This window comes from Nerophis lumbriciformis, linkage group LG15 (assembly GCF_033978685.3).
Source record: "Nerophis lumbriciformis linkage group LG15, RoL_Nlum_v2.1, whole genome shotgun sequence".
NCBI classification, from domain to species: domain Eukaryota; kingdom Metazoa; phylum Chordata; class Actinopteri; order Syngnathiformes; family Syngnathidae; genus Nerophis; species Nerophis lumbriciformis.
In genome coordinates this window covers 30,439,707-30,458,446 of record NC_084562.2, presented here as the reverse complement: position 1 = coordinate 30,458,446, position 18,740 = coordinate 30,439,707, and the positions used below count along the sequence as shown (strand labels likewise).

Sequence of the window (18,740 nt, the reverse complement as noted above, 5' to 3'; positions counted from 1 at the left end):
TTTAGTTTTTTTGGTAATAGCATTTTCAGAATGTTCTGCAAGCGGTTAAAAAAAATGAGCTGCGGGCTGCAAATGGCCCCCGGGTCACATTTTGAACACCCCTGCTCTAGACAACAAAAATGTTCATTCAATACAAAACAATCCTTTGAAATTTGGCTGATTTAAAAAAAAGTTTTTTTTATAAACTACTGGTATTGTACATTTTAAAAATTCTGGCAATTATACTGCTGCATCAACATGTTTTTTAATCAATGTTTTGTCTTGTTTTATATCATCGTGTAGTATTTGATTGTGTATACATGTCAAACTGAAAGTATTTTTTTCCCTATCAGGTAAATGAGACGATTTTTGGATCAGAACATTTAATAGTTAAAATGTGCTGTTGTGGTGCATTTTAGTTTTGTAAACATACATTTATTTATTTTTAGAATAAAGAAGATGCAATTTTTTTTTAGGAGAGACTGGGGCGAAACACGTGTTTATGCAAATGTGAATGAGCCTTTTTAGTAATAATAGTCATAAAAAACTTTGTCTACGGAAGTTGTATTTTATCTCATTTGTTAAACCACAGAAAAAAAACATTACTGAATGATGGTCGCACTTTCTTAGAAAAGGATTAATTTCACCTCTTGCCTAAAACACTTCATTTTTTAATTAATGCAAGAAACTTAAATGTATTGGTTTCAAAATAATGAAATACCGGTAAGTTGCATAGCTCCTAACTGCTTTTATGACAACTGGATTTTCTAAAGCACTCTTCCGATCTGATACTGAGTAAACTCAGTCTGATATCGGTGATACTGATAGTTTATGTGTCTGGTACATTTGACAAAGTAGTGTATTTCAAATAACAATTTGAACCACATCTGAATAAATCAATGCTATTTTGTTATATACTGTTATATTATACATAAGGTTGCATACATTAGATGGATCGATAGTACTTTATTAATAACTTTCCAGTGTGTTCCTGGTAATTATATGCATAATCTAAAATTAGTAATGTGTTAAAAGTGTCGATATTTGGATTTGAGGTTCGATATGAGATCGTAAATATCTATTATGGGCGGTATCGACAACCCAGTATCGATCCGCGCAAGGCTCTGAAACTCACGCATGCGCTACTGCGCTCGCCACCTCGAACTACCAAATCTAGTTGAATTGAACAAAAATAACAACTATGTCGGAGAAAGGAGAAGTTGATTTAACTGGTGCCAAGCTAAACACGGGCGTGTGGCTGGTAAAGGTATGTGCACACTTACAACATTTGCGACAAACAGTGAATATGCTAAACCAGGCTAGCGTGGCTAGCAGGCCGCAGCTAATGGCTAACAGAATCAAGTTAAGATTATTGGCTACATTTTAAGATTAAAATATATTTTATTCATATTTCTATACAAACATACACTGAATGGGTCGTTCAGTGTTCCTTACCAAGACTAAAAAACATCGATGTTTTGGTGGTACTAATATTGTCGGTGAGTTACGTAAATGCAGCTCATTGGATGAAAGTATTCTCCATATAAGGACATATTTATGTGCTTTTCCGATATGTTTTGTTCTATAAACGCCACACCTATTCAATATTTGTCATTATTAATTATTATTTACTGAAAAAATAGCTAACTCACTGGAGAAAAAAGGGACCCAATTTTTGTTTTGCCTTTTTTATTTGAATGAAATGAGTTGGGACAAGCGGTAGGAAAATGGATGGATGGAGTTTTATACTACACACACAAGTTGATCGGACGCAACTGGATTGTTCTGGTTTGTTTAGAATGTTTCAGAGTTGATTCTATTCAACCTTTCGCAGGTTTTGGAATAATACGAATTTATGGGAAACAAATTGTTTAATTTTTTTTTGTGCAAAATACTTAACAGTATGAATAAATATGTTTTTAGGTCTTAGAAATCGTTCGCGCTCCACAGAATAAAAATAAAGATCTTACTTTAACATAACGGTACACATTTTAAGATTAGAGTATATTTTATTCATCTTTCTATACAAACGTACACGAAAGGAGCTGTTCAGTGTTCCTTACCAAGACTAAAAACAAAGTAATGACATTGATGTTTTGGTGGTACTAATATTGTGGGTGAGTTACATAAATGCAGCTCATTGGATGAAAGTATTCTCCATATAAGGACATACCGTATTTATGTACTTTTCCGAAATGTTTTGTTCTATAAAAGATGTGCCACACCAATTCAATATTTGTCAAAATGAGTTAGTATTTACTGGAAAAAATAGCTAACTCATTGTAGGAAAAGAATGGACCCAATTTTTGTTTCTCCTTTTTTATTTGTGTGAAATGAGTTTTATACTACACACACAAGTTGATCGCAACTGGGTTGTTCTTGTTTGTTTAGAATGTTTCAGAGTTGCGTCTATTCAACCTTTCGCAGGTTTTGGAGTGATACGAATTTATGGCAAATACATTTTTTAATCTTTTTTTTATCGTTTTTAGGTCTTAAATAGAAATTGTTCCTGCTCAACAGAATAAAAATAAACATCTTTCTTTAACATAACTTCACTTAGAACAGTATACATGTAATGTGCAGCTTTGCGATGGAACACAATTTCATCACTATGAGAACTACTTTCACAAAAAGAGAGGTGAGATACTTCTATTTTATTAATGACTGGCAGCGTTTATTTGGGCTTCATTTATGAAGTAAATCTCCACCCAAACAGTGTTGGTGATTGTCTTTCTGCCATATTGTGGTAATATTTCATTTAATAGAAGCATAAAGTCAGAAGTGAATACTTTCAGAAATTCTGTACCAAGAGTTGAAGCAAATATTGTTTGACCCTTCGATGAGGTACTATATTACCTGTGAGACTCCTGTAGTGTCACTATGACTAAGTTTAGGCCAAAGTGGTCCAAATCAGATTTTTTTTTCCAGCTGATTGTTTTGTTTACAAATAGAATCTGACATTTATCAGACCCAAATGTAAACGCACAGGCCCCAAAGTGGCCTCGACGCCCCTTGCATTCGCAGTTCAATAATGTGGGAACGAAGGAAGTTGACCAGATTCAGCAAATGATGAAGGAAGTGTCTACTACACAAGAAAACATGGACCCCCGCAGATCAGACTTTGTGCCGTGGCTGTTGGGTCCGTGTCAAATTAGGGCCGTTTTTCGATTTTTATTATATATGGCAGATTATAAAACAAACAAAGGGTTGATTTTCATTAAAATATTGCCATAAAATTGGATTTTGTGCTGTTTTCCTTTTTATGGATTTTTATTTTTCCAGATAAACACAAAAATCGAATATATGTTCATCCAAAATGCAAAAATGCGTGGTTATCTGTGTGATGACAAAATGAACCGGAAGCAGAGTTTTAGCTTTTCCTTTGCGATTAGCATGTTTTAAGCTTAACGCAAACATCTGCAGGAGTCCTGTTGTCATTTAAAAAAAAGTCTCATCAAATAGTTGTCCAACTTTTGTTTCAGAAATGAAAATAGAAAAAATGGCCCGAAATTTGTTTTCTGATTTGCATTTAAGAAATGGAATGGACGGAAGGTACACGGATCAATAGGACTCCTGCTGAACAAAGATGTAAGCGTTATGCTAAAAATTCAATTTGTCATTACGGTACACAGATAACCACGCAATTTTGATTTTTGGATGAACATTTTTTAGATTTTTGTGTTTATCTGGAAAAATAAAAATCCATAAAAGGAAAACAGCACACAATACAATTTTATGGCAATATTTGAATGAAAATCAACCCTTTTTTGTTTGTTTTAAAATCTGCCATATATACTAAAAATCGAAAAACGGCCTTAATTTTATTTTTTGTTTAGCGTTTCAGAATTGGAAATAGAATGAACAGAAGGTACACGGACCCTGTTGTGTAGTGGAAGTAGGCAGATGATGGAAAACGACTACGGAAGGAAGAAGATAATTTAATCCACTATCTTTTTCTCCTTGACGCACACCAATGACGTAGCTCGACCAAAGATGACGTAAAAGTTGCAATCAAGTCTCATTACTGTTTAAACTGCAGTCACATTTGAAAAGATCAGACTCCAAACGGATTCGGACTACCTCCTGATCTGTGTCAAAAAAATCAGATTTTGTGTAAAGCTAGACACATTATGTTTGTGTTAAACCATTTCGATACACAACTAGTGTTTTGATAACAAGACCAAATCATACTAACAACCAAAGAGCAGAGTTGTTGAATGACACCTGCTACTACTACCGTAAGTTAGCATGTATCGTCATTGAAGTGATAGCCACATGTAGCTTCCCTGTTGGACAAAAAACATCTGCGGAATTCTGAGGTAGTGACAGCAGCCAAGGCAAAACGAACCAATGCCAGAAAAGTCAATGAGCGATCAGTCACACTGGCTTCCATAAGCTTAGTCCATATCAGACTTTTGTGAAGCTGTTGTCGTTAGTCTGTAAGATATCAATAAACTCTATCTATAACTCTCACGGTAATAATAAAAATACGGGACAAAGAGCGTCCCTTGACAACTCAATACGGAAGGCGTAATTGTATTACTTAATACGAGACCGTTCCGTTTTTCAAGGGACGGTTGGCAACCCTAGCCGTAGGTAATCCAGGACCCAACGTAACCTTTGTCAACAAAATAATAAACCAACGCTTTGTGACTGTTTCCAGGTTCCTAAGTATCTTTCTCAACAATGGGCAAAAGCCACAGGAAGAGGCGACGTTGGGAAACTCAGAATATCAAAGTATGTGCAACCCTCCAAAAAAGAACGACCATGTACTGTATTTTTTGTAGAGAAATGAGATCGGAGCTAATGAAACAATTATTGAAAATAACGTGGTGGTGAGTGAACTGTCACACTGTCATCAACTAAGGTTTGTTTTCTTTTAAGGAAAGGAAACCAAGGAAAGCCAGAGGTAAGGAACTTTTTTTTTTGTCAATGAATAACATAATGAGCACTGCAGCGATTACTTGATTAGAAAAAAGTTTAAATTCATATTCTGTTGCTTCAGTGCCCGGAACTTAAAATACGCAAACAGTTTCCGCACGGCCGCTGTATTAGAGTGCACACAGGTGGCTGTGTATGTGTGTACAGTCACTACGCCATCCCGCCACGCAATCGCAAAGTCTACGTCACTTCCTGTCAACGTGATTTACGGCAGTCCTGGTTTACATTTTTCAAATGTATCTTTATTTTAAATAACAGTGTGACATAAAAGATTGTCCTCAAACCCATCAGGACAAACTTACAATCAATGGGCCTCCGGGCTTTCTGCTCGACCGCACCCGAACTCTGGAACGCTCTCCCCGACCATCTTAGAGCACCACAGTCGGTCAACCGTTTTAAGAAGGGACTAAAAACCCACCTGTTTAGCACAGTCTAATTCCTCTGCCTTCTTGTTTTTTACTTGCCTATCTGTTTTATCCAGTGCTTTTGTGCTTTTATTTCCATTTGTATCTATATTTCTGTTTTATCTAGTGTTTTCATGTTTTCATTTCTATTTTAATTTTTTATTATATATTCTAACTTTCTATTTTTTATTTTTTTCATTATGCTTTGTAGCACTTTGAGATTTTAACAAATGTAAAGTGCGTTACAAATGTAATTCATTATTATTATTATTATAAAGCACTAGAGACAAATAATAGTAATTTTAACGATCCGTACAGAAACCCAAACCATTTGCTCGGCAGCCTTAAATTCCGCAAAATACAACGTAATCGATTATTTTTGCTACTTTAGTTACATCAATTCACAATACTGGCAATTGCAAAGTGTACTTTTTGTGTTGGCCTGCAGATTTAAGTAAAGTGCCTTCTTTGAAAAATGAACATTTAATACAAATGTTGGGATTCAGTGCGATGACAGAGTAGATGTGATTCAAATTGAAACTCGCACTTTTTATTCATTTTCATATCGTTCTTTTTGGCCATGATCCATGCTTAATCACACTTTCTAAATATCGCAACACGTGACGTCGCAGAAGCACTCTTGTAAAATGTGCAACTACAGGAAGTGACGCAGTTTTTGTGCATGCGTGGACCCGATACCGATGGTGTAGTGACAGCAGGGCATAGCGTAGTTTTTTGTTTTGTTTTTAATTCACACATGTTAAAAGGGCAATTTTAATGTTGACAATGTGCATTAGAGATCGACCGATTATCAGCCGGGCCTATATTTGGCATTTTGACATTAATTGGTATCAGCCCTTTTTTTTTTTTTAAACAATTACAACAAAAGTACACCAGCAGATACAATATATACACAGTACACACATTTGAAATCAAACACAGTGCAGGGGTGTCCAAACTTGTTCTAGCGTGTCAATAAAAATTGAAAGATGCACAGGCCACTTTGATACATTTTGTATATTAAATATACTAAAACGAATACAATGTAGGTCAATCAATACATGCTAAATTAATTGAACACATCCACATTTCAGCTGTGTGTTATAGTAACAAACCGTATTATTTGTCATTTTGCCCTAAATTAAGAATTTCTGAGCATAAAAATGGCTCGACAAACTAAAAATACCAATTCTACAGAAGTATTGGCCACTAGACAAGACCATTGATTGATTCTTTTATTAGTAGATTGCACAATACAGTACATATTCCGTACAATTGACCACTAAATGGTAACACCCAAATAAGTTGGGGTCCACATTAATCAATCCATGGTACAAATATATACTATCAGCAATAATACAGTCATCACACAAGTTAATCATCAGAGTATATACATTCAATTATTTACAATCCAGGGGGTGGGATGTTGGGGGGGGGGGTTAGGTTGGGTTGATATCAGCACTTCAGTCATCAACAATTATATCATCTGAGAAATGGACATTGTAACAGTGTAGGTGTGACTTGGTAGGATATGTACAGCAAGCAGTGAACATAGTGAGCTCAGAAAGCGTAAGAATAAGTATATACATTTGATTACCGGTACTTACATTTGATTATTTACAATCCGGGGAGGTGGGGGGAGGGGGTTAGGCTAGGGTTGTAGTTGCCTGGAGGTGTTCTTTTAGTGCGCTTTTGAAGGAGGATAGAGATGCCCTTTCTTTTACACCTGTTGGGAGTGCATTCCATATTGATGTGGCATAGAAGGAGAATGAGTTAAGACCTTTGTTAGATGGGAATCTGGGTTTAACGTGGTTAGTGGAGCTCCCCCTGGTATTGTTGTTATGGCGGTCATTTATGTTAAGGAAGTAGTTTGACATGTACTTCGGTATCAGGGAGGTGTAGCAAATTTTATAGACTAGGCTCAGTGCAAGTTGTTTTACTCTGTAAAACCAAAACAATCAGACTGTTTGGTTCAGTTTTGTGGTTCCTGATTGGCTTAGCCTCAAGCAACATTACCAACTTTAGCACGCCAACTTTTTTAGCCAGTTTTGCAATCGAATGCCGCAGACTCGTATAACTTTGTATTCCACATATGTTATTAGGAAGCTAACATTAGCGTGCTAACTTATTAAGCCAATTTTGCAGCCAAACACCTCAGAGTCATAGGACTTGGTACTTGACACATACTGTTAGCATTATACTATGCTTACTTTTTTAGCCAATTACGCAGCAAAACCCCTCAGTCATATAACTTGGTACTTGACACATGCTAGCTGTTAGCGCTAACTTTTTAAGGTAATTTTATATGTGTACGCTTCAGTCATATGACCTGGTACTTGACGCATTCTTAGCATGCTAACATTACAATTGAAGTTTAGCTTATGCATTTGACATTCGCATTGAATTTTTCCCAAAAATGCTTATTCTACTTTTATCGTATAATCTTCTAATTTGCGATGCTTTTATTTTGTCTTCAGAATGTGTCATAAAAAACAAGCTGCGTGGCCTGACATTTCCTTAAAAATATTGTGAAGAAACAACTTTAAGCCTTGTCCAGCTGTTTACCGACTAATCATGTTGAAATAACTTTAACTATGAACAAATATCAGCTCCAAATAACGGCCTCCTTGACTACTAATAATAAGGATCGGCCCTGAAAAGCCGTATCGGTCGATCTCTAATATGCACTGAAAGTTATGGCAAGCAGAAAAATTGTTTATTTCCCCTAAAATGTGCAAGGAGGCTAAAAATGATTTTGTCCTAGCAGCACACATGAGAGATGATGAGACAGCAGGAAATGCATATTTGAACAAAGATGATACTTTACAGGTGTCTTTCACATTAAATGAAGAGTTGACCGTAATCGAGGGTCTGGAAGACAAGACGGTGTCTGCACCTCGGGATCACCCGCTAACCATGCAGACGGTGGGAGGTCAGACGTTGGCGGTCTTCACCGAGGCATCATCAGCGGGTGAGCTTTAAGAGTCTTTGTTACCTGTCTGAAATAAGAGACATAAGATGTTATTAACTGGTTGCTCCGCAGCTTAGAGGTAAGTTGATAATGATTTGGTGGTTGGTGGAGGTGCCCGTGTGTGCAGCCTGTCCATACGTTCTTGTCTCACCTGCTTGTTCCTCTTCTTTGACATCTTCATGGTTTCTCCCAATTCCTCAGTCTCACTATAAAAAAGTTCAATAAACTATTGTATTATTGTATACAGTGGTGGTCAAATGTTTACATACACGTGTAAAGAACATCGTGTCATGGTTGTTTCCAATCATTTCTACAACTCTTATTTTATTGTGATGTAGTGATTGGAGCACATACTTGTTGGTCACAAAAAACATTCATGAAGTTTGCTTCTTTTATGAATTTATTATGGCTCTACTGAAAATGTGAGGGTGAAAAGTATACATACAGCAATGTTAATATTTGCTTACATGTCCCTTGGCAAGTTTATCTGCAATAAGGCGCTTTTGGTAGCCATCCACAAGCTTCTGCTTGACCACTTGACCACTCCTCTGGACTAAATTGGTGCAGTTCAGCTAAATGTGTTGCTTTTCTGACATGGACTTGTTTCTTCAGCATTGTCCACATATTTAAGTCAGGACTTTGGGAAGGCCATTCTAAAACCTTCATTCTAGCCTGATTTAGCCATTCCTTTACCACTTTGGACGTGTGTTTGGGGTCATTGTCCTGTTGGAACACCCAACTGCGCCCAAGACCCAACCTCCGGGCTGATGATTTTAGCTTGTCCTGAACAATTTGGAAGTTATCCTCTTTTTTCATTGTCCCATTTACTCTGTAAGACCTAAAATCATCAGCCCGGAGGTTGGGTCTTGGGCGCAGTTGGGTTTTCCAACAGGACAATGACCCCAAACACACCTCAAAGTGGTAAAGGAATGGCTAAATCAGGCTAGAATTAAGAAAGAAAAAAAAAAGAGTTGTAGAAATTATTGAAAGCTCAAGAGAGCCATGACATTATGTTCTTTACAAGTGTATTTACACTTTTGACCACGTCTGTATATGTTATATACAGCACACCACTAACGTTAACAAATGACTCACAATTACATGCTCGGCTATAAATAAGTCAGTATTTTGTATAAATGGGATTTAAGGCTCTCTGAAGGGAGTCGTATCTTAAAGAGACATTCCCGTCAGAGCCAAAGCCGTTCAAAACACTGGCTCGTTATTTTATTTATACGCCAAAATTATCGCTCAATATTTTTTTTTAATGAAAAACAATAGAAAACATAGCTTGAACACTTTGAGTATTTATTTCATGCATTACAAGTGCTCAACATGCACGGAGAACATCAAGACGATATGAAAATTCCTCCCAAACGTGCCCCAGGATGTCGTGCTCCACCGTGTTGATTTACGCTGCTGTTCGCCATTTTGAGGGTAAATAAACACGTGGTCTTCCTACAATTGAACGGCGCCGAAAGGATCACGTGACCACAACGGTGAAATTGTAACACAATAAAACTTGGATAACTCCTGCTTTAGAACTGAATAAATGCGTGATTATTTTGGAGTATTCTTTTTTAATCACCTTGTGTGTGTGTGTGTGTATATATATATATATATATATATATATATTTGTGGGAAATATTGTAAAATATTATTCAGAATGTCATCTGTTTTAAAGCAGCACTAAGTAACTTTTCTACCTTCATAAAAATATTTTCATAACTTTTTGGACGATACATGGACTTACAACTAGTTGAATGACACCTCTGCCATAGACTAAAGGGTCTGTATCGCTCTCACTGGCACTTAGCGACTTTGAGGAAAAAACTACAAATGTGCTGACTTGCTTTACAGCATATGTCACTCCCCCTTCCCCCACTCGTTAAAAAGACGGAAGTCGATGCGAACGCCTACGTGCAATTACTTCTATCATGACAGAAGCCTACGTGCAATTACTTCTATCATGACAGAAGCTAGAAAACATCCAAAGAAACGAAAAGTTTTGAGGAAAAGAAAAAGGGAGGTTAAAATGACAGTCAAGGATCAACATTGGCCCGGCTTTCACTCGCTGGTGTGAGCTCATAGACGGGGAGGACATTTCAAGCAATGTTGCCTTGGCTGTGTTCCTGCTAAACTAGTAAGTGATATAAATTTGTGTGGTAGCAATAAATAGCCACCAGCGTGATAGTTTGCAGTTCCACACGGACACAACTAGTCACGCAACAAAGTAACTAAAGTACTGTCGAAAGAAAAAAACAATGCGATAACTGCAAAACACAAATATAAAGTTTGAGTAAAATATGTAGAAAGTGAAAGATCAGTAACACTGAATCATTGTGGTGTTATCATGTCAGTTTGACACTATATGCGCTAGTCATCACGGGACATTTGCTCTGGTCCACTGGCACCGCCAAAATCAACCAAAACTGAAAGTTCTTAAGCGGGACTTTAATTGTAAACCTTGCATAATGTGCTATCTTATGCCCATGTTTTGACAGTGAACTTTCTCTCACATAATACGTTTTGTGGCACAATAAAAACTAAAAAAAAAAACCTCCATGCAAATCAACTTTACTGTAAGATTTTCCACACAACAGCATTTTACCAATACAGGAAAAATATTGCCAATGCAGAAAATCCATCCAGAATACTGTGTAAAAAAATCATAATATTTAGCACCATATATGAACATGAATACAAACATTGCATTACCCTTGCTGAAATGTGTACAGCTAAACTAGGAGACTTAACAAAACAATGAACCAAAAGTGCATCCAAATGTTGCTACGTTTCTTTTGACTCTCTGGATTTTTTCTTGCGGCGTGACAGCAGTCCAGTCCTGTGGCTTAAAAACAACTCCCTAACAAACGGCTCATGACTGAATCGGTTCTTGTCGTTCACTTGAAAGAGCCTTTTGACTCGAAAACATCAAGTCTCTAAAATGTTGTCATTTTGTTATACAATTAGTAGTCTATTATAAACTTAGTGAGTATGGGACTGCATTGGACCCAAATCCTTGTAAAAAGGCACTCCAGAAACTGCACACAGTTTGAGATGCTTTAATTTCAGCATTACATTTTTTGTTGGCTTGATTTTTTTTTTGGCAGTTGTCAATTTTGGAGACACGCTTCTGTTACTGCTGTTACGTAAATTATTATATTTTAGTCTGCTGGGTAAAGTCACATTTATTTTATGACTTATTTTTATACAGACCATTAAGTACTACTAATTACAAAAATAATAAGTTACAATGTTTCCCATAGAGCGGCAATATATTTGTGACAGGGGGGCGGTTTCAATATGACAATAATCATTTTATTTTTGTTTTATTAAACGCTAAAAAATGTTGTACATATTATATTGCTATACATGATTATACATGTACAATGTTGGAATGTAGTTTGGCAGATATGTTTAAATTTAAAGATGAAAAAACTTGAGGTTGTTTATTGCTAGTCTCCACAATAAAGTTACTGTAACACGCAGCACACCAAGAAAAATACATTAAAAGTGCACATACATGTAAGAATCACGTTAAATCAACAATACAGTTTGGCATAAACTCAAAAATACAACCTGCAAGATAAATGTTGGCTAGCTTAATGCTAACATACAATGGACGAGCCCATTGACAGGCTAACGAAAATTAGCATTGTGATGTTTTTAACTTATGCAAAGGCTTAACAAATATTATTTAACGGAACACAGTTGACATAAAACAACAAACATTTCTACTAATGGTCATATACTCACCAAACTCTGAGGAAACTAACATTGATGCTAAGTTTGTATTTTCTATTTTTAAAAAAGAATAATGTAGTCAATGTTTTGTGTAACATGATTGCCGGGAAACGGCAACATTTACATCACCTGGACGGTGAAGTGTTACCTTCCTGTATCACAAAATGCTAAACAAATGAATAAATACATGTTTTTTTCCTAAATCAGACACACTGGCCCCATTTAGAATACCAAATCAATACTTACTAATATTGTTATTGCTGATTTGCAATAGCATCACACATGCATGGTTGTTGTGTTTCTTTGAAATAAAGTGTGTGTGTGTGTGTGTGTGTGTGTGTGTGTGTGTGTGTGTGTGTGTGTGTGTGCACACTGGTGTTTCTTGCTATGGGTGCTGGTGAGCTTGCAATCGTGCATTTATGAATCATGTTCATCGTGTAAAATGTAGAAAACTGGCATGACGCCAACTGAGATTATTAAAAAAATACTGTTAGTGGAAATCTATTTTAATACACCTTGATTGGACTTTACTATTGTTATGTGTGTTTGCATGTATTGTAATTTTAGCGTATTTCTGCAGAATATGAATTTGTGGCGTGTGAGGGTTTGTGTGCTTGTGAGAGCATGCTTGCTTTGCTGCCGTGTTCGCTGGTTTGCTCAGCAGAGGTGACTTTTATTTGGCGTGCAACTAAACCCTGGGTGTGGCTCTGATTGTTCGATCCCCTCCTTTATCCATTTCCCCTGCCCATATATATCCATATATTTTTATTTTACCATCCCTCCCTCCCCCCCACCCCCTGTAGGCCAATCAGAAGAGAGATCTGATGGTGGCAGCTCAGGTTCGGGGGCAGGGGCTGGTCCAGGTGAGTTCACCATTTTTGCCAGCGGGTGATTCAGCTGCATCGCCGAAAATCACACAATCAAATGAGTGTCATCTGTGAAGTATTAGTGTTGTGTTGTTTGTTGCCCAGAACGTTGGCATTAACCTTCATGTAAAGCCTGAAGCAACAAACATTTCTGTGCAAAGTCTCAAGACACCCTACACGGATCACTCGGGTTACTGAAGTCACATTTTGGGCCCAAGAATGTCTATATTTATTACTACAGTCGTCTCTCACCACACCACACCTCAAATATTGCGGTAAATGCTACGTATTTTGTACTTAATTAAATGTTAATTGAAGTCTTACTTATGTTGGGGCAGTCGATAAAGATAGTCACCCAGCACGACTTATTTTTCCGAGTTAAAGGTGAACAATGCTAACAACAAGGCGGCTAATCTTAGCGCTATCTTTACCACGACAATCAAGTTGACCAGGTTTTTGCCGAGCAACTTATGCCCGTGGTTTCGGCACATGGAAGCCCAGTTCTAACTTAGAGGAATAACCCAGGTTGTGATGCAGTATTTCCAGGTAGTGGTTGTGTTGTGGTGGCCGGGTGACAACTATAGCAATTACGCTTGGAGAATCCTCCAGGCTACCAGTGAGTACTGTAATCTACAGTAGAACACACTCAAAGCTAATATATCAGGTGTGTGCGAAGGTGACTATATGTCCTTTTTTAATGTTTAGAGGGCTATAATTATGTTTAAAAACTTATTTAGAAGGTTATAAACGTTATATATGTTTTTATATGCTCTAACAATGAAAATATTTGATTTATTAATAATAATTCTACTTCGCGGATTACCATGGTCTGGCCTGGAACCAATTAACTGCGATGAACGAGGGATGACTATATTCAAAGATTGCACATAGTTGTGTATACTGTAATTACTCAGACGTACATATAGTAGCTGTATAGAAGATACATATCGATGCATTTAGAAGATATATATCGATGTATTTAAAATATATATATTGATGTATTTAGAAGATATATATTGATGTACCGGTATTTAGAAATAAATATATATATATATATATATATGTATATAGAAGCTACATATTGATGTATATAGAAGATATATATATTGATGTATATAGAAAATATATATATTGATGTCCGTATATAGAATATATATATATATTGACGTATATAGAAAATACACTTTGATGGATATAGAAACACTTTGATATTTATATAGGAGATATATATTTAGTACATATTGATGTATGGAAGATATATATTGATGTATGGAAAATGCATATAGATATATAGAAGATACATATTTATGTATATAGGATACATATTGATGAATATATATTGATGTACAGAAGATATAGATGTATGGAATATACACATTGATGAATATATACATTGATGTATAGAAGATACAAGTTGATGTATAGAAGATGCATATTGATGAATATATATATTGATGTATAGAAAATACATATTGATGAATATTTATATATATATACATTGATGTATAGGAGATACAAATTGATGTATGTAAGTTCAAGCTGAGTAACATTGACCCTGGTCCAAACATTTCATATTTAGTGAAACATAGTTTGACTGTGTACACTGATGATGGACATACAATATATACAGTACTATCATTAGCTTGTGACCAGCAAGTGTGTGGGAGGAACTTGATGTTATCCACGTTGTATTAAATCAGACTACAATAGAATGAAAAAATAGATGACTCTTTCCTCACGAACAAGAAAGGAAGAAGCAATGAATTTACTAAGATATTCAATAATGCCACTAATATAATTTACTAAGGTTTTTTTATACACATATCTGTCATAAACGTCATTTTATAGCAATTTGAGAGTTGGGACTTAAGTTGTGATTCTGTTTTTATTGGCAGATAAAATAGCTTTGGAGGGAGTGGTGGTGCAGAGAGCAGAGTGCAGGCCTGCTGTTAGTGAAAGTTATATGAAGCTAAAGAGGTGAGTTGTTTATGTCTTGTCCCATACAACACTATTTATTCAAATGTACTAATGATAGTCACACACACATGAGGTGTGGTGAAATTACTCTCTGCATTTGACCCATCCCCTGGGAGGTGAGGGGAGCAGTGAGCAGCAGCGGCGGCCGCGCTCGGGAATCATTTTGGTGATTTAACCCCCCCAATTCCAACCCTTGATGTTTATGTCTCCAGCAGGGATAATGTTGTCATGTAAACGTGCATGTGGAATTTTAAATGGAAGAAATATGTTGTGATTTTATTCCAGGTTACAAATTGAAGAGTCCTCCAAGCCCATCCGGCTGTCGCAGCAGTTGGCCAAAGCAGTCACCAACAACTACAAACCTGTGGCTAACCATGCCTACAATGTAAGGACATATTAATACACGTCATGAACCATGCGAGAAAAGGTGTTGGAATACAATACTCTTTATTTTTATTTATATATTGCTGGGATTTTACTGACATCACGTCCCACCCATTAAATACGTGTGGTGGTCAAGCTAGCTGTTCCCAATGGGTTCTAGGCGCCTTTTAGCCTTTCTAGAAGAAAAAAGGCCCTATGCTTGTGTTGTTTTCGGCTTTACGAATCATGCACATCAGGAAAAGGATAAACGTTTCTTCAGAGTTCTTGGAGAGCTAATCAAAAAGGCGGAAGAGTGCAAGATTTTACGAAATGTTGACGAGAAAAGCATGAAGCTCACACTCCAGTCCAAGGGAGCAGAGTCGGAGAATGCACAAGTTTGCAGTGATCACTTCATTAACGTTTTTTATTTCACATTTAAGTATTATCTTGGTATTATTTGTATTTCTTAAACACGTTTGCTACGAATGTTTCGAAAAGCACCAACTCGGTGAGTCGAAATAAAATAAATCAAATGTGAGCAAAACCTTATAGAGTTCAGTTTTACCCAAAGACAACAATCATAAATGAATCTTTCAGCACATACACAATGTTGACATATATAGTTATATTTTGATACACAATCATAAATTAATCTTTCAGCACATACACAATGTTGACATATATAGTTATATTTTGATACACAATCATAAATGAATCTTTCAGCACGTACACAATATTGACATATATAGTTATATTTTGATACACAATCATAGATTAATCTTTCAGCACATACACAATGTTGACATATATAGTTATATTTTGATACACAATCATAGATTAATCTTTCAGCACATACACAATGTTGACATCTATAGTTATATTTTGATAAAGTCGGGGAAAAACACACTACTCGTGCAACAACAAAAACAAACATGGCTGTAGACGTGAAGTTAAATCATGAAATGCTACGTTAAACGAACAAAAACTATGCACATTTATCTGATGGACTCTTGATACCAATGTCCTGGACCCAGCCACACACAAATAAGTTGTGGACCTCCATGCTTTTCCAAGTTTTCATCTGTTTAGTCGTGTAGAATGATGTCTGGAGCACATATGTTTTATTTATTTTTTTTTTGCCTGTATCTGCTTTTTGCAGGAAGATTAAAGCCTATTTTGTACTGTAGTTTGCATGCTGCTTGCTGTACAGCAGCCTTCTTGGTTCCGGAAAGAAGTCATGTGACGAAATACAAACAACGGCCCAATGCTACTTTAGGAACTGTGCCAGTCCTTGACTCAGTACTTTAAAAAAGGAAAACATACACACTTTGTCCAAAAACCATGCCATTTTATCGGTACGGAATTTTCTGAAATGATTGTTGAAAATCATATTCATTTAAATACTTCAATCATGTAATTAAAAGGAATCACCTAAGTAATAAATTCCACGATATGAAATACAATCCACAACTAATTTTCGCGACAAACCAGCAGTAATGACAGAGAATGTGCACAACAATTGAAGTCAGGGGTGTCCAAAGTGCTGCCTGCAGCAGTCCCACATATTCTAAAAATACTATTTCTAAGAAAATAGAAGTAAAGCAGCAAGGTCGATACTACTCTCATACTAAATAGCATTACATGGTACTACTAGGTACTGAATGTGGACTGTGGCCGCATATTTTTATGAAGTATGAATGTTGGCCAACCTTTATGTGAAGTTATCTGCTTTGTGTGTTAGATGGAGTACGAGAGGAAAAAGAAGGAGGAGGGCAAGCGAGCGAGAGCTGACAAACAACACGTGTTGGACATGTTGTTTTCTGCTTTTGAGAAGCATCAGTACTACAACATCAAGGACTTGGTGGACATCACCAAACAACCTGTGGTAAGACCAACAACTGCCAACATTATCATGGACCAGGGGAATTCATGTTTTATTTCATGATTTAGAAGAATATTATGTGCATTTAAAGTCTTTACAAGCCCTCAACACACTTCCTATGCTCTTTAAACACTTCACACACTACGTTATTTTAACATGAAAACTTAAATCTCAATGTACTCGGTGGTACTTTAATATCAGTATACTCAGTGGGACTTTAAAATCAATGTACTCAATGGTACTTTCAAATCAATTTACTCAAAGGTAACTTTAAAATCAGTGTACTCAGTGGTGCTTTAAAATCAGTGTACTCAGTGGTGCTTTAAAATCAATGTCGTTAATGGTACACGATCATGAAAATATTGTTAGTATTTATCATAAAGTATACTGAAGGCGGATAAATTAATGTATTTAAGTATTAAAATACACCTTATAAATGAGTGTATTTAAGTATTACAATACAACTTGATAAATGAGTGTATTTAAGTATTAAATTCAACTTGATAAATGAGTGTATGTAAGTATTACAATACAACTTGATAAATGAGTGTATGTAAGTATTACAATACAACTTGATAAATTATTGTAAGTATTACAATACAACTTGATAAATGAGTGTATGTAAGTATTACAATACAACTTGATAAATGAGTGTATGTAAGTATTACAATACAACTTGATAAATTAGTGAAAGTATTACAATACAACTTGATAAATTAGTGAAAGTATTACAATACAACTTGATAAATGAGTGTATGTAAGTATTACAATACAACTTGATAAATTAGTGTAAGTATTACAATACAGCTTGATAAATGAGTGTATGTAAGTATTACAATACAACTTAATAAATTAGTGTAAGTATTACAATACAACTTGATAAATGAGTGTATGTAAGTATTACAATACAACTTGATAAATGAGTGTATGTAAGTATTACAATACAGCTTGATAAATGAGAGTATGTAAGTATTACAATACAACTTGATAAATGAGTGTATGTAAGTATTACAATACAACTTGATAAATGAGTGTATGTAAGTAATACAATACAACTTACTGCCATGACTGAATGGTTTGAGATGCACAGTCAACTTTGTAAATATTGTTCCATGTTTACCTTCATCATCGCCATGGCAACTGATGAAAGTAAATTAAGTAAGTTTACAAGGTGACATTTCCAAGACCAAAACACGTTTTGTCAGTCAAGTGAAAAAGTTATTGACTTGATAGGTGGAGTGCTGAGTAAATATGGACTTTCCCTACAAATCTTGACTTAGTTGCGTCAAGATGTGAACATTTTCTGGTCACAGATTTATTTGAAGGAGATTCTGCGTGACATTGGCATCTACAACGTGAAGGGAACACATAAGAACACCTGGGAGCTAAAGCCTGAGTATCGACATTACCAAGGTGAGGAAAAGACAGATGATTAAAGAAGACTTTACAACATTTAACATCTCATCTGGTTTTGAATTTACTGGACAAGCTGCTTTTTTCTTTGGGCCTTTTTACATTCTTCTCAAGTGTGACCGCCAATCAATCAGATTGTAACATGTTGACATCCAATAATTCATGCACCAGGACCAATAAATGTTTAGTCTGCTGCTGTT

At 35.9% G+C, this 18,740-nt stretch overlaps 1 protein-coding gene across 3 annotated transcripts in view; it reads left to right on the top strand.

The window, feature by feature from the left end:
- LOC133615794 (general transcription factor IIF subunit 2-like) overlaps window positions 1-18,740 on the top strand; it is a 20,535-nt gene extending 1,795 nt beyond the window's left edge. The window contains exons 1-9 of one of the 3 annotated variants that reach the window (XM_061974565.1): window positions 1,081-1,246; window positions 4,643-4,716; window positions 4,864-4,888; window positions 8,154-8,295; window positions 12,843-12,902; window positions 14,801-14,882; window positions 15,168-15,267; window positions 16,987-17,130; window positions 18,441-18,740. In XM_061974565.1, coding sequence (XP_061830549.1) covers window positions 1,181-1,246; window positions 4,643-4,716; window positions 4,864-4,888; window positions 8,154-8,295; window positions 12,843-12,902; window positions 14,801-14,882; window positions 15,168-15,267; window positions 16,987-17,130; window positions 18,441-18,563 — 816 coding nt within the window. In that variant the 5' untranslated portion in view covers window positions 1,081-1,180 and the 3' untranslated portion in view covers window positions 18,564-18,740. Of the gene's footprint in view, window positions 1-1,080; window positions 1,247-4,642; window positions 4,717-4,863; window positions 4,889-8,153; window positions 8,296-12,842; window positions 12,903-14,800; window positions 14,883-15,167; window positions 15,268-16,986; window positions 17,131-18,440 lie in introns of those variants that run through there. The other 2 variants (XM_061974566.1, XM_061974567.1) reach the window with 2 other exon arrangements.